Below are 12478 nucleotides of genomic sequence, written 5' to 3'. Positions count from 1 at the left end.
TACAACAGCGAAGATATGAATTTATGTGTGTAGAATGATTACAATTACTCAGGAGAACCCACCCAGGATTATGGGTCATTTCTCCATAGACTCTACCCTGGGTTACTGCCCTGAATTTTCCAAAGGATCTACAAAATATGTGTCTCAATTTTTTTCTAATAAAAAAACATTTTTTTTAAAAAGCAAACAAGGGATGCCTGGGTGGCCCAGTCTGACTTGGGCATCTGACTTGGGCTCAGGTCAGGATCTCGGGGTCCTGGGATCAAGTCCGAGCCCCGAGTCCCATGTGGGGTTCCCTGCTCAGCGGGGAGTCTGCTTCTCTCTTTCCCTCTGCCCCCTCCCCCAACTCCTCCTCTCTGTCTCTCTCTCTCCAATGAATAAATAAAACCTTAAAAAAAAAAAAAAAAAAGGAAACAAATACCCACTGCTCCTCCTCCAGGTGCTGTCATTAAGATCAAATGCAGTAACTTCATGGAGCCTTCTTAGAAAGCACTTCCTGGGACACGGAGCCAGAGACTGGAGGCCCCTGAGTGGTGGGCTCCTTTCCCGGGGGCTAGGGGAGACTGACCCCCTCCTTACCCACATCTCCCCCTGCCTCTGCTCCTGGTTCTTCCCTAAGGGACCTCCCTTCTGTTATTAGCTGGATGGCAATGATGCCAAGTCTTCTCCCTCTCTGGGTCTCAGTTTCCTTATCGGTAAAATGGGGTGCGGACAAGGATCCTTTAAGGTTCTTTCAAGTCCTTCTCCTCTGAGGACCACAGGTCTGGAGGAGCACTTCGCATCCAACCCCCCATTTTTCAGAAATGGAAACTGAGACCAGAGGGGAAGCTGGGGTTTGTCTGGGACACAGTGGGGCCGGAGGTTTGCATGTCTGGACCCCAGAGGGGTTTTACCCACTCGTTTTACCCCCAGGGCTCAGCCCCCGGCTGTGGTGGAAAAGGTGAGTGGGAGGCAGAGGTGGCCAGGAACAGCACAGACGCCCCAAACCCGAGATGAAGTGGAGTGGAGGTCTGGGCCCATTCTGGGCCTGCTTCCCACCCTCCCGCTGACTGCCAGCCACCTGAACTTGTCCCAGCCACCTGGCAGCTTGCGGGAAGGGCACTTGGGATGAATTCAGGGAGGGAGTGGCTAGGAAGACTTAAATGTGGGTGTCAGGGTCCTGGGGGCTCCAGACTGTCTCCTGGGCTGAGAAGAAGGTGGGCCAGGAAGGGTGGGCGTCTGCCAGGCAGCCCTGCTGGGCAGGTCAGGGAGAAGTAGGCAGAAAGGCATCTGCTGCATGGAACAGAACATGTCCAAGGCCCTACAGTGGGACAAGATGGTACCCAAACTCCATCTTCTGACTCCTAGTCCATGTTCCTTTGGAGGGTGCTAACCTGTGACAAGTTCCGAGGACTGTCCAGGACAGAGTCCGGGTCACGAGGTTCTAACTCTGTGTAGGAGCGCCAGGGGGAGAGGCAGCTCCTGACCCAGCACGGCATGGTCCACAACTCGAGGAGATGGTCTCGGTCCCAAGCCCCAGAGCAAGGGCCCCTGCTGTCAGAGGAGCGATCCCACTGGGATGATGACCCCAGGGGCTTGCACAGAATGGCCAAGGGACCATAGCACTTGGGGCCTAGTGCTTCAGGAGGGCAGACCATAGAGAGAGGGAGCTCAAGGGACATCAGGCCCTCCGGTTCAAGGCCACAGGTCTGCTCTGGCCTCTGAACAAAGGCGCCCCTTGAAGGTCCTGGGCTTTTCCCTATGTACAGCTGAGCGAGCCTCAGAGGCAGCTGGGACTCCAGGTGGCCTCTGAGAGAGATGCTTGGCAGTGTGCCTTCAGCGCGAGCGTGCAGTCCAGCCCCACCGGGGCTGTAGACTTCCTCCCAAGTGCAAGCGTGGGGCTCTGGAAGCTGCTACCAGGGTGAAAATGGCATCGTAGGTCCTAGGAGATTGGGCCAAGCTCGGGGTTGACCCTAGGGTACAGATACCTGAGAATTAGCACAATCCAGGCTCTTTGTAAAAATCAAAATCATCCTGTATTAAATCCTGAAGCAAACCAGTCAGTTGGTTACTCATTGCTGCCGTTTGCATCAGTTGAAAGCAGGACAGCTCTGAGAAGCAAGTATTAAAGAAATACAACACCCAGCTATAAATTAAGCATCCTCCCACTTGATCCTCTTCCTAGATTCATTCTGGTTGATGGTGGCTTCCTGGCACTTAAAGAAAAACCTCCTACGCGGTGTGCCCCAGCACAGGAGCTCTGCCACAACCTTCGAGGGCTGCCAAAGATCGTCTGGTTTTAAGCCAAAGGCTAACATGCCATAGAACGCCATGCGCGCCGTCTGAGCCCTGTGGTTTGCAGTCTGTGGTTCTGCGGGGTTAGCTGGGGAGCAGCGTGGTTCCCAGAAAAGGGGCAGGTGGGCGCTGGGGTGAAGAGCCGAATCCAGCCTCCAAGCCCCTGGCTGACAGCCCACAGGGAGCACAGGGGCCACCTCCTGCCCCCTCCGTTGCTACTGTTGCTCAGGGCCGGCTGTCTTGGTGGTCACCAGCTCAGTGGACCCCAGCTCTGTGGCTGGCACGGGGACGCTGTGGGCAGGTGGGGTGTTGGCTGGGTCTTCTCCTGTTGGAGGCCAGACGGGAGCGGTGGCATCAAGGGGTCCCGGGGGGAGGAGGATGACATTGTCCAGGGCCTCTGGTGGGGGGAGGTGGGGAATGCGGTCAGGATGCCCTAGAGCCTTTCCCCGCCCTTGTTCTGGAAGCCTCACGGGAGGGACGAGGGACAGCCCTGGACTGAAGCCCCCCTGCAGGGGTGGGGAGGGGTGGCAAGTGATGGGGCCTTGCGACAGGAAGTGCAGAGGGGGCTGGCGAAATGGGAAGTGCAGGGGGTAAGGGAGAAGCGTGGGAGCCTTGGGTCTCTTGCTCGGACAGCTCTGGGAGGCTGGAGTTGTGTCCCTCCCGGGGACCCGGCCGGCCGGAGGTCCTCAGAGCCCGCCCCCCGCCCGCGCTCCGCCCCCGCCGCAGGCCTCCCCGTGCCCAGGGGGGCTGGTCTCCCTGCCACGGCCCCCGCCCCCCCTCGGAGCTTACCGTGCGGGTGCGGGGCCGGGGCCCCCGGGGGAGCCGCCGCGTGCGGCCGCCGCCGCCACCTCCAGCTCAGGAGGCCCACCAGGACCAGGGCCAGCGCCAGGCCCAGCAGCGCGGGGGCGCCGAAGAGCAGCGCGGGCAGCGGCAGCGCGGTGTCGGCCTCGGCGGCGGCCCCGGGACCCACCGACTCCTGCGGCTGCAGCGCCGTCCCGGGCGCCAGGCTGCTGGCCCCGGCTGCTGGCGGAGGGGACGGAGAGGGAGGGCAGGGGGTGGAGGGCAGGGACGGCCGGGTAGGGGAAGGGTCGGAGGGAGGCGAGGCTGGGCCAGGGAGGGGAGGGAGGGCCGGGCGGGATGGACAGGGGGAAGGGGAAGAGAGGGAGCGGTGAGGGCCACGTGGGGACCGCCGGCCGGCCCCCATCCAGGGCCCGGCTTACAGCCCCCCATCAAACCGGCCACCGCGCCCCCTCCCCATCCTGGGGCAGGTGGGGGGGGCCATGCCCGCGGCTCCAGGGTGTGGCAGAGGCAGCGGGACCCTCCTCCTCCTCCTCCCCCCTGGCTGCCCCCGCTGACCAGCTGGCGGAGTGGGTGGACTCTTACCCGGTCTGGGTTCTGGCGTCCGGAAGAGCTTGCAGGCCACGCAGTTTCGGACCAGAGGGTCAAAGCACTCGGCCTGGACACACTGCGTGGGGGCCGGGCCGTCCCTGCCCCGCCGGCTCCTGGCACCTCTCCTCTTGCTGCCCATGCTGCCTCACACCCAGCGGGGACTGAGCCTGGCTTCGGCGGCCAGAGAGGAAACCGGGAGGGGCCACCACCCACTGCGCCCCGCCCCACCCTCCTGCCTGCTAGGGTGGGACCACTCTCCGCCAGGGCCCCAAGGCCCTGCAGCCCACACCTTCTCTTTCTACCTGTGGTTCCTCCATTCAACCACTCAACCATCACCCCCAGACGCCGGCTGGGCGGGCCCTGTGCTCGGGGCGCTGGGACAGTGCTGGGTGCAGACCTGGGCCTGCTCTTGGGCAACAGATGGGCCCCTGTAGTCAGGACACAGCCCTCTGGGTGGCCTCCTCTGTCCTGCTCCCCAAGGGCCAGCCCACAGCCCCTGACAATCCCCACCAGCCATGTCCTGCTCACCTCACCTGCGCCCTCCTCTGGGCATCCGCCCTGCCCTTCCCGGGCCGAGCTGGTTCAGTTCATCCAATGCGTCCTGAGAGCCCGCTGTCCTAGGGAAAAACGATGCCTCACAGCAGCCACGCAGGGGGCAGGAAGGCTTTGTCAAGGAGGTGATGATGAGAAGGCATTTGCCGGATGGAGCGAGGTCTAGGGGAGCATGACAGAGGAGGAGGCCAGGAGTGCTGGGTCAGAGGGCTGGGCGGGGGCCTCAGCTGACGGTTAGGGAGCTTGGACTCTGGCTGAGGGCACCAGGGAACCCTGCAGGGCCTTGAGCACACAGCGCCATAGTCGGATCTGCGTGATGGCCAGCAACCTCTGGCTGGAGTAGAGGGCACAGCCTGGGAGGGGGAGGGTAGCCGAGGGTCCAAGGACGGACAGCTCAGTCTCCAGATCCTACGCAGGAAGATCAACAGATGAGCAGACAGACCGACCAAGGCCCGGTGGGCGGCCTGCCCATCCCAACTCCCTTTTCCCAGGGGTGTGTATGTCCTGGCCTGCTTGCTTCTGTGTCTCACTGAGGTCGCCTCTGTCTGTCTCTCCCGTGTTTGGGTTCCCCCACCTGTCCGTCACCCGTGTCTCTCAGATTGAGTCTCAGACACACACACGAGCCCCTTCTGCCTTCCTTGACGCCTGCTGCCCTGGCAGAGAGCCTCAGCACGGGCATGGTGGGCCATACCAGACCCCCAAGCCCTCAGGGCTGGGGAGCATAGAGGCAGAAGCTACCGTCCAGGGCACAGGGCAGAGGCTTGGGCACAGGAGTGGATCTTTAGCAGCTGCAAGGGGGACAGAAAGCTTCCAGGCAGAGAGACTGGCAAGGGCAAAGACAAAGAGAGGTAGGAAGGGAAGCTTACTCTGGGGACAGGCATGGCTGCCGCCTCGGGGGATGCTGGGAAGGCGGGCAGCCTGAGGCTGCAGACGTGCTGGGCCTCAAGCCTCAGGCTCCTGGGCGGTGGGGAGCCCCAGGAGGTACGAGTGCAGGGAGAGACTCTCTGAGCCGTGCTTCAGAAGCGACCCTCTCTCTGGCTGCTGTGAAGTTGGAGACAGGACACCATGGTCCAGGGCAGGGGAACCATCTAGAAGTTGTTTAGGAGGAACAAGTGATGCTGTGGAGTGAGGGGAGCAAGGCTGGGCCCCAGGTTTCTGGCTCAGGGGACTCTGGGGTCTCACACAGACCCCTGCGTCGGCCGGCCTTGAGGAGCCCTGGCCCACTGCCTCTCCGGCCCCTGCCCACGGGCCAACAGCTCCCTGGCAGGAAGGTGTAGGCGTCAGGGCAGCTGCAAAGGAGAAGTGGGTCTGGGGTGGTGGGTGGGGGTGTGAGTGTGGGTGTGTGGTGAGGGGGTGGGGGGGCCAGGAGCCTGCAGAGCAGCGGGGGCAGAATCCCCACCCCCATCACTAGTGGTGCTGTTGCTACCTGTCACCCTGAGGATCTCAGAGCCCTTACATGGGACCGGGCACCTCATTTAACCCTCATTCCATTGGGCAGAGCAGATTGAGTCTTCTGGGAACCTGGAGTGAGGAACCTGTCCCTGGGAGAAGGTGGGCCAGTGGGGCTGGTCTGGGGTCACTTACACAGGCCTCCGGGGGTGCAAGTCAGAGGGGGGAGTGACTGTTTACCCGGGGCCTCCTAGGTGCCGAACGGGGCACACGCGTGCCCAGGACAAAGCAGTCAACGGCGAGAGGCGGGTGCAGGTGCCTGACCTGGGACAGACCTTCTCACCCTCGACTCCTGAATGGGAAGCAGAGGGAGGCCTTGAATCTCGACTTCACAGTTAAGAGAAATTGCCCGGACAGACCAGCGTGATAAATGTTAGGTTAAATCCTCAGTGTATTCCTTATTTTGGTTCACATCTCTGAAGTCAAGATTATTAATTTCTTTATTCATGTTTTCTCCATCACTTCTTTTTTTTTTTAAATATTTATTTATTTGTCAGAGAGAGAGAGAACAAGCAGGCAGAGGGGCAGAGGGAGAGGGAGAAGCAGGCTCCCTGCTGAGCAAGGAGCCCAAGGCGGGACTCGATCCCAGGACCCTGAGATCACGACCTGAGCCTAAGGCAGGCGCTTAACCATCTGAGCCACCCAGGTGCACAGGAGTTAAAACTTTCTAAAATCAGTGTGGTTCTTGCAAATTTTCCTTGTTCTTTTGATAGTATTTATGATTTTATTTTATTATTTTTTAAGATTTTATTTATTTATTTGACAGAGAACGCACAAGCAGGGGGAACGGCAGGCAGGCTTCCAGCTGGGCGGGGACCCCACGTGGGACTCGATCCCAGGACCCTGAGGTCACGACCTGACCCGAAGGCAGCCACTTAACCGACTGAGCCACCCAGGCGCCCCATGATTTTATTTTTTTAAAGTAATCTCTGCACCCAATGTGGGGCTCGAACTCACAGCCCCGAGATCAAGAGTCTCACTCCACCGACTGAGCCAACCAGGCGCCTGATACTTTTTATTTTAAATACTCTGATATCATCGCCTCAAAGGTCCTGAGTAGAAAAGGGACTTTGTTGCCGAGAACCCATCTAACGGAATGTCTGTCAGTGTTCTCACGTTTATCGCTCACCGATGACTTGTTTTACAAAGATAATTAAGTTGGGGTCTGTCAGGGAAAAGGAAGTCTCCCATGATCTTTGTCCCTGAAATTCCCCTCAAAACACCCTCCCTTTATGCACAAACAATGAATCGTGGAACACGACATCAAGAACTAATGATGTAATGTGTGGTGATTAACATAACAATAAAACATTAAAACAACAACAACAAAAACCACCCTCCCGATGGCTCTGACACAGGCCGCATTATGACGTCCGGTTGGTTTCCAGATGGCGAAGCCGGGGGCAGAGGGAGGACCCAGCGTGTCAGGGGTGCTGGACAGGGTGTGTGCCCGGCCGGCTGTGAAGCGTGGCCTGCGCCCTTCGTGCCTCGGGGACGGGGCAGGGGAAAGGAGGAAACTCTGCCACTTGGACAAGCTCGGTGTTACTCGGGGGGGCAGTCCCTGGGGGACAGAGGGGCCCAGCCCCCCAGATCTAGATGTGAAAGTGCTCGGAGACCCAGGGTGCACGCCTTACGTAAAAATTATTTTTACTTGTAATTCTGTGAGTAATACCTGAACACATTCTCATGAAAAAAACCCTCAAATAATACAGAAGGCTGTGAGCAAGAAGGGGCATTTCCCTGCTATCCCCAGAGGGAGGCCTGTTCTCCCTCTGGACTTCTTCATCCCATCCTGTTTTGGGCCTTTATTTTTTCTTTCTTTTTAAAATTTTTTTTCTTAAAGATTTTATTTATTTATTTGACAGAGAGAGAGAGAGAGAGAGACAGAGCGAGAGGAACACAAGCAGGGGGAGTGGGAGAGGGAGAAGCAGCCTTCCTGCGGAGCAGGGAGCCCGACGCGGGGCCCGATCCCAGGACCCCGGGATCATGACCCCAGCGGAAGGCAGACGCTTAATGACTGAGCCACCCAGGCGCCCCCTGTTTTGTGCCTTTAAGTTCTCTGTTAAGTGCCTGCAGAAAAGCAGGTTTTATGATTCATAAAAGGGGCCGCGCCGTGTGAGCTGTTCCGTGGGCTTCCCTGCCCTCCTCAGCCGGGTGGGCTCCCTCCTTGGTCTTTTGTATTTTGTCACAGGCGTGGTCGGGGGCCCCAGAGTAGGGAGTCCCTTTGCCTTTCTCCTGTATGTATCGCTGACACACAGGACACTTTTAGAAAGATCCTCTCCTTGGGGACAGTGGGAAGAATGTGAGGACACAGAGATGCTGAGGGGCAGGAGAGGCAGAAGATCCATACAAAGTCTTTGTGAGGCTGCAGAGCCCCCAGCCCCTTTCCCCGTGACTCCAAGCTCTGCAAGGAGGCAGGCGTGCCTTCTATGACACAGTTCTAAAATCCTCGTCCAGGTTTTCACAGGCCCAGGCTGCCCAGTCTCAAGCCCTCCCCGCCCCCCCCCACGCACATACACCCGCATGCACACTCACATGCACAAAGCGTGCATGCGCGCACGCGCACACACAATCCAGCACACCTCAGGGCTGTGGCCCAGGGCGGCCCAGCAGTTCTCAGCATGGCCCTGGGATGGGGGGGGACACAGGCCCTCTCTGGGAGGTCAGAATGGAGAGCCCAGGCCCTTAGTATCTCAGCCACAGGGAGGAGAGTCCCAGCCCCCCCGGGGGGGCTAGGCCTGCGGGTGGAAGGTGGAAGGCTGTGAGGCTGGGGTGGGGAGGAGGGAGAGTGGGGAGCCTCCCCAGGGGCTGGGGGGACAAGGGCCGCGGGCTCTGGGGCTCCCTGCAGCCTTTTGGCCCTGTATGAATGCTGCACAGGCCAACTCGGTGAGCAGACACCTCCCTTCATTCAGCAAATACTTACTGAGACTTACTCTGCACCAGGCACTGTTCTAGGTTCTGGGGAGAGGGCAGGGAGCCACAGAGACAAAAATCCAAATGGGGAAACCGTATGGATGAGGGGCTGAGAAGTGCTGGGGAGAAAAATTCAGGAGGGAAGGGTGTCAGGGAGGGCCCGGGAGTCAGGGCAGGCCTGGTGAGATTTCCGAACAGAGGGATGGAGGCGAGAGTGACCCCCCAGGATGTCTGAGGAGGAGCAGACGAGGTCCAGGGTCTGGGCACAGTAACCAGGAGAACGGCAGTGCCCAGTACCGACTGACCTCCTGCCCGGCCCTGTGCCCTGCATGAGCCCATTCCCCTTGCCTCAACCCTGTGGGGGAAATTCCCACTTTACAAAGAGGAAAGCAGGCTCAGGAGGATCAGGGATGAGCCAGGCAGCCCTGAGCTCTCCCACCACACACACATCAGTGGAGTCCCCTCCTGGGCAGCAGGTGGAGGGGGGAGGTCAGGTGCAGCCCTAGAAAGCCTGCAGCCAAACACAGGATGACCAGGTGCGGGGAGCCCCCTGGCCTTGCAGGGCCATTATGCAAGCCAGACCAGGCATCCACCCAGTGTTAGCTCCCAGGGGCCCCCAGATGCCTTTGGCTTTCCTCCTGATGTAAGAGGGTGGCCCCAAGGAAGGCTGCCTCCTGGCCTCCTGGCCTCCTGTCCAGGTCGGGGCACTGGGGCTCCCCACCCTCTCTCCCTCCCAGAGTTGGTCCTCAGCAGCCCTCAGTCCAGAGGGCCACACTCAGGTGGGACGCAGATGTGGGCAGGTCCTGACAACCCACCACATTGTCCCCAATCTCCACCCCCCCCACCCCTTAAGTCTCCAGGTGTCTATGAGAAGTCTTTCCACACTGACTGCTGCACTCTTATGGCCCCAGGGGAGACGGAGGGAAGGAGGGTAAGCCAGCAGGTGCCCTGTGGAGAGGGCCCCTTTCTGCTGGAGTCCTGTCCAGTAGGCCTGGCCCAGCACCAGATGTGTGAGGGGAGGGGCAAGCTGGGGCAGGCCTTTATCTCACGAACTCCCCAGCACGCCACCCTGCCCACCACCCCCTGGGCACAAGCAGCCACGGGGCATGCACAATGTCAGGCTCTTTGGTTTCTCTGAGACTTATGAGAACCTCAAGAGGCTGTGGGGACAGGAAGACAGGAAGTGAGCTGCCCCAGGTCACACTGCAGGTTGGCCACAGACCCCAAGTCAGTGAGACTCAAGGGCTGGGTCCTTTCCCACTGCATCACTTCCCCTCTGTGACCAGGTCGTCCTGTCGGAGCCCCAGCCCGAGGCTGCCCCTGCCTCTGTTCACTGAGGGGTGAAGGAGACACAGGTGCCATGCTGCTGAGCCCCCTCCTCCCTGGGAAGGCTCTGCTTCCTTGGCCAGGGTGGGAAATAGCATTAGATCGGGGCCAGGACACACAGGCCCCGGCCATCTCCTACGAAGAATGTGAGCTCCCTGGGGTGCGCCCAAGGAACAAAGGAACCTGTGACTTGAACAAGCCTTGCCCCTCTGAGTGCCCCGGATACCTCATCCGCACGGCGGGGCCCAAACCCCACTCCTGCCTCCGTGTACTCAGACAGCATGGACCCGGCAGCTCCCAGGTCCAATAGTAAAGCATCTCCTGCAGGAGCCTCAGGCCGCCCACCCATTCAGATTGGTAGCCCACCCTGTGTCACTGCCTCCAATGTGACCATCTTGTGACCAAGGCCAGCCTGAGAATTCTGACATTTGCTTAAAGCATTCTGTTTAAAATAATGGCTTCTTGGGGCTCCTGAGTGGCTCAGTTGGTTAAGTGTCTGCCTTCAGCTCAGGTCATGATCTCAGGGTCCTGGGATCGAGCCCCGAGTCGGGCTCCCTACGCAGCGGGGGCTCTGCTTCTCCCTCTGCCTCTCCCCCTGCTTATGCTCTCTCTCTCTCTGTCAAATAAATAAAATCTTTAAAAATAGATACATAAAATAAAATAATGGCTTCTCCTTCTCAGTCCTGAGACCAGCTGGGGAGAAAGGCATTCATTAGCCTGATCTCATCCTACAGACAAGGAAACAGGCTCCTGGAGGATAAAGTGACCGGCCTAAGGTCACGAGATCCATAAGGAGCCAAGCACAGCCTCTCCCAGCTCCGTCCACCCTGCCACAGCACCAAGCACCCATTCCAGGCACCACTGGGGCATAAAGACTGGTCTTCCATTACTTCGCTTGATGGAACTGCCTCCCAGCGTCCCTGGCCTCCAGACCGTGCAGAACAGCCGCTCTTGCCTGGCCAGGGGCACAGGCCTGGGAGGGCTGCCGACTGCTGTTCAGAGCTGCTCAGCTGTGCTGTGAGGCAGATGCAGCCTCTCGGTTCCTGGGCCCCTGCCAAGCTCGCTGGAGCTGGCAGCCGCGACAGCACTGAGTCCCCCCCGGCACTTGGAAGGCTCTCAGATCCTCGGCTGGAGTGTGATGCCACTTCTCTTGTTAAATGGCACCAGGTGGCAAAGAAAACATGGCACAGGGACCAGAGAGAGAGTGTGCCCCGTGCCAGCTGTGGGGAGGCCAAGGGGTATGGGGAGACCCCCTGGTCTCCAACAAAGTGCCGTGCCCAGCGGAGGCAGGCAGGCTGTGTCCACACTGCCCTCCTCTTCTGCTTGGATACCTGCTCCATCAGCTCCCAGGGACCTACCCTGCTTGCACCCCGTCTCCACACTGCCCTGCAAAGCCCCACCCTCTCCGGCCCCGGCTACTGAGGAGCTGAGACAGGGCTGGTTCCTAGGGGGCACCGGGGCCTCTGGCGATCCCGCCCATCCCCTCAGAGACCAACACACCTCTCACCTCGGCCTCTTCCTTCAACCCTGGACGCAGCAACCTCACCACGGGAGCTGGGCTCCCTTCCCCAGCGCCGAGGAGCCCCAGGTCTGCAGTCATATTCTCCCTGGCTCGGGCAGTGCTCCCACCCTGCTCCTCGCCCTCTCCTCCCCCAGGCCTGCCCCTGTCCTGAGGCGCGGACCCCAGCACATGGGAGCGGCTCCTTGAGACTGCCCTTCCTGACGGCTGCTTTCTCAGTCAGCGCCTGCCCAGCAGAAGCACCAGGACCTTTGTCCAACCATTAGGCACCTAAGAAAACGACTGGAGGGAAGAGCAGAGGGGGGTCTGGAGGCAGCCGCCTGGTTAGCTGTGTGACGTGGACCCGCCTCTGGCCACTTCAGTCCTGGCTCCTCGAGTGTAAGTAGGGAAACAGTATCAACCTCGCAGGTCCGCCGGGACGGGGGTGGGGGGGTGGGGGTGGCACAGGAACGGCTGGTGAGGAGACTAAAGCATGCAGTGCCTTGCTGCGTCGCGGACACGGGGGACCTCAACTGGAATCTTCGCAGCTGAGGTTCTCGGTGGGCCCGCGGGGTGGCCTCCAATCAGCCAGGTGTCTGGCTGCCGGACCTTACTGAGCACTGGGCGTGCAGCGCTGGGCCAGGCTCAGGCAGGAGCCCCGGGAAAGGAGAAAGGCAGGCCCCGCCCTCATGAGTTTCAAGTTGGCCCCACTTCATGGAGAGCATGGGCTCCGGCTGTGATGGCAAAGTCAAAGCAGAGGCCCCGCGGTGCCAGCCCTGCCCCGGGCACCAGGCAGGGCCCAGCCCAAGCCAGGTGGGGGGCAGCGTCATGGTCCAAGGGAGCCCAGACCCGGCTCTCCTCCTGAGGTCCTGTCCACCAGCCTGTGTGCCCAGCTGGCTGACCGGATTCCTGGATTCCAACCCTGGCACTTCTGCAAATTCTCATTAGACCCAGAGGAGACGGGGAGCCATAGTCACGGTGCAACCTCCGGCCGCCAAGCCGGGAGCCAGCCCTCCAGACAGCCTCTCTCACATAATTCCCACAAACATATCAATTCACACAATTCCCACAAATGTA

At 59.9% G+C, this 12478-nt stretch overlaps 1 protein-coding gene across 5 annotated transcripts; it reads right to left on the bottom strand.

Annotated features, from left to right (window-relative positions):
- On the bottom strand, positions 1-4467 carry TNFRSF13C (TNF receptor superfamily member 13C). Of its 5 annotated transcripts, none has more exons than XM_073882704.1 (3): positions 3658-4467; positions 3064-3378; positions 1-1952 (listed from the first exon to the last, which is right to left on the bottom strand). In XM_073882704.1, exons 1-3 carry the CDS (start codon positions 3800-3802, stop codon positions 1816-1818), a joined length of 597 nt encoding a protein of 198 aa, XP_073738805.1. In that variant the 5' UTR covers positions 3803-4467; the 3' UTR covers positions 1-1815. The 5 variants fall into 5 exon arrangements, with proteins under 5 accessions (XP_073738805.1, XP_073738806.1, XP_025737625.1 ...); XM_073882705.1 differs by lacking the exon at positions 1-1952 and adding an exon at positions 1993-2599 and having other exon boundaries at positions 3658-4463; XM_025881840.2 differs by lacking the exon at positions 1-1952 and adding an exon at positions 1993-2671 and having other exon boundaries at positions 3658-4455.
- Between the last annotated feature and the right edge of the window lie 8011 nt (positions 4468-12478).

The sequence above is a fragment of the Callorhinus ursinus genome, unplaced genomic scaffold (assembly GCF_003265705.2).
Source record: "Callorhinus ursinus isolate GAN/ISIS: 27379988/994484 unplaced genomic scaffold, GSC_fseal_2.0 scaffold48, whole genome shotgun sequence".
NCBI classification, from domain to species: Eukaryota; Metazoa; Chordata; class Mammalia; order Carnivora; family Otariidae; genus Callorhinus; species Callorhinus ursinus.
Note: the sequence above shows the minus strand (reverse complement) of the source record. Positions and strands in the feature narration are given on the sequence as shown.

Excerpts from the sequence above, each read along its gene's own strand:
- TNFRSF13C (XM_025881840.2), bottom strand. The coding sequence starts at position 3,802 with ATGGGCAGCAAGAGGAGAGGTGCCAGGAGCCGGCGGGGCAGGGACGGC. Across the intron at positions 3,379-3,657 it reads GACGCCAGAACCCAGACCGG|CCTCGCCTCCCTCCGACCCT; the intron begins GTAAGAGTCCAC and ends TCCCTGGCCCAG. Across the intron at positions 2,672-3,063 it reads CCCGGCCCCGCACCCGCACG|AGGCCCTGGACAATGTCATC; the intron begins GTAAGCTCCGAG and ends TCCCCCCACCAG.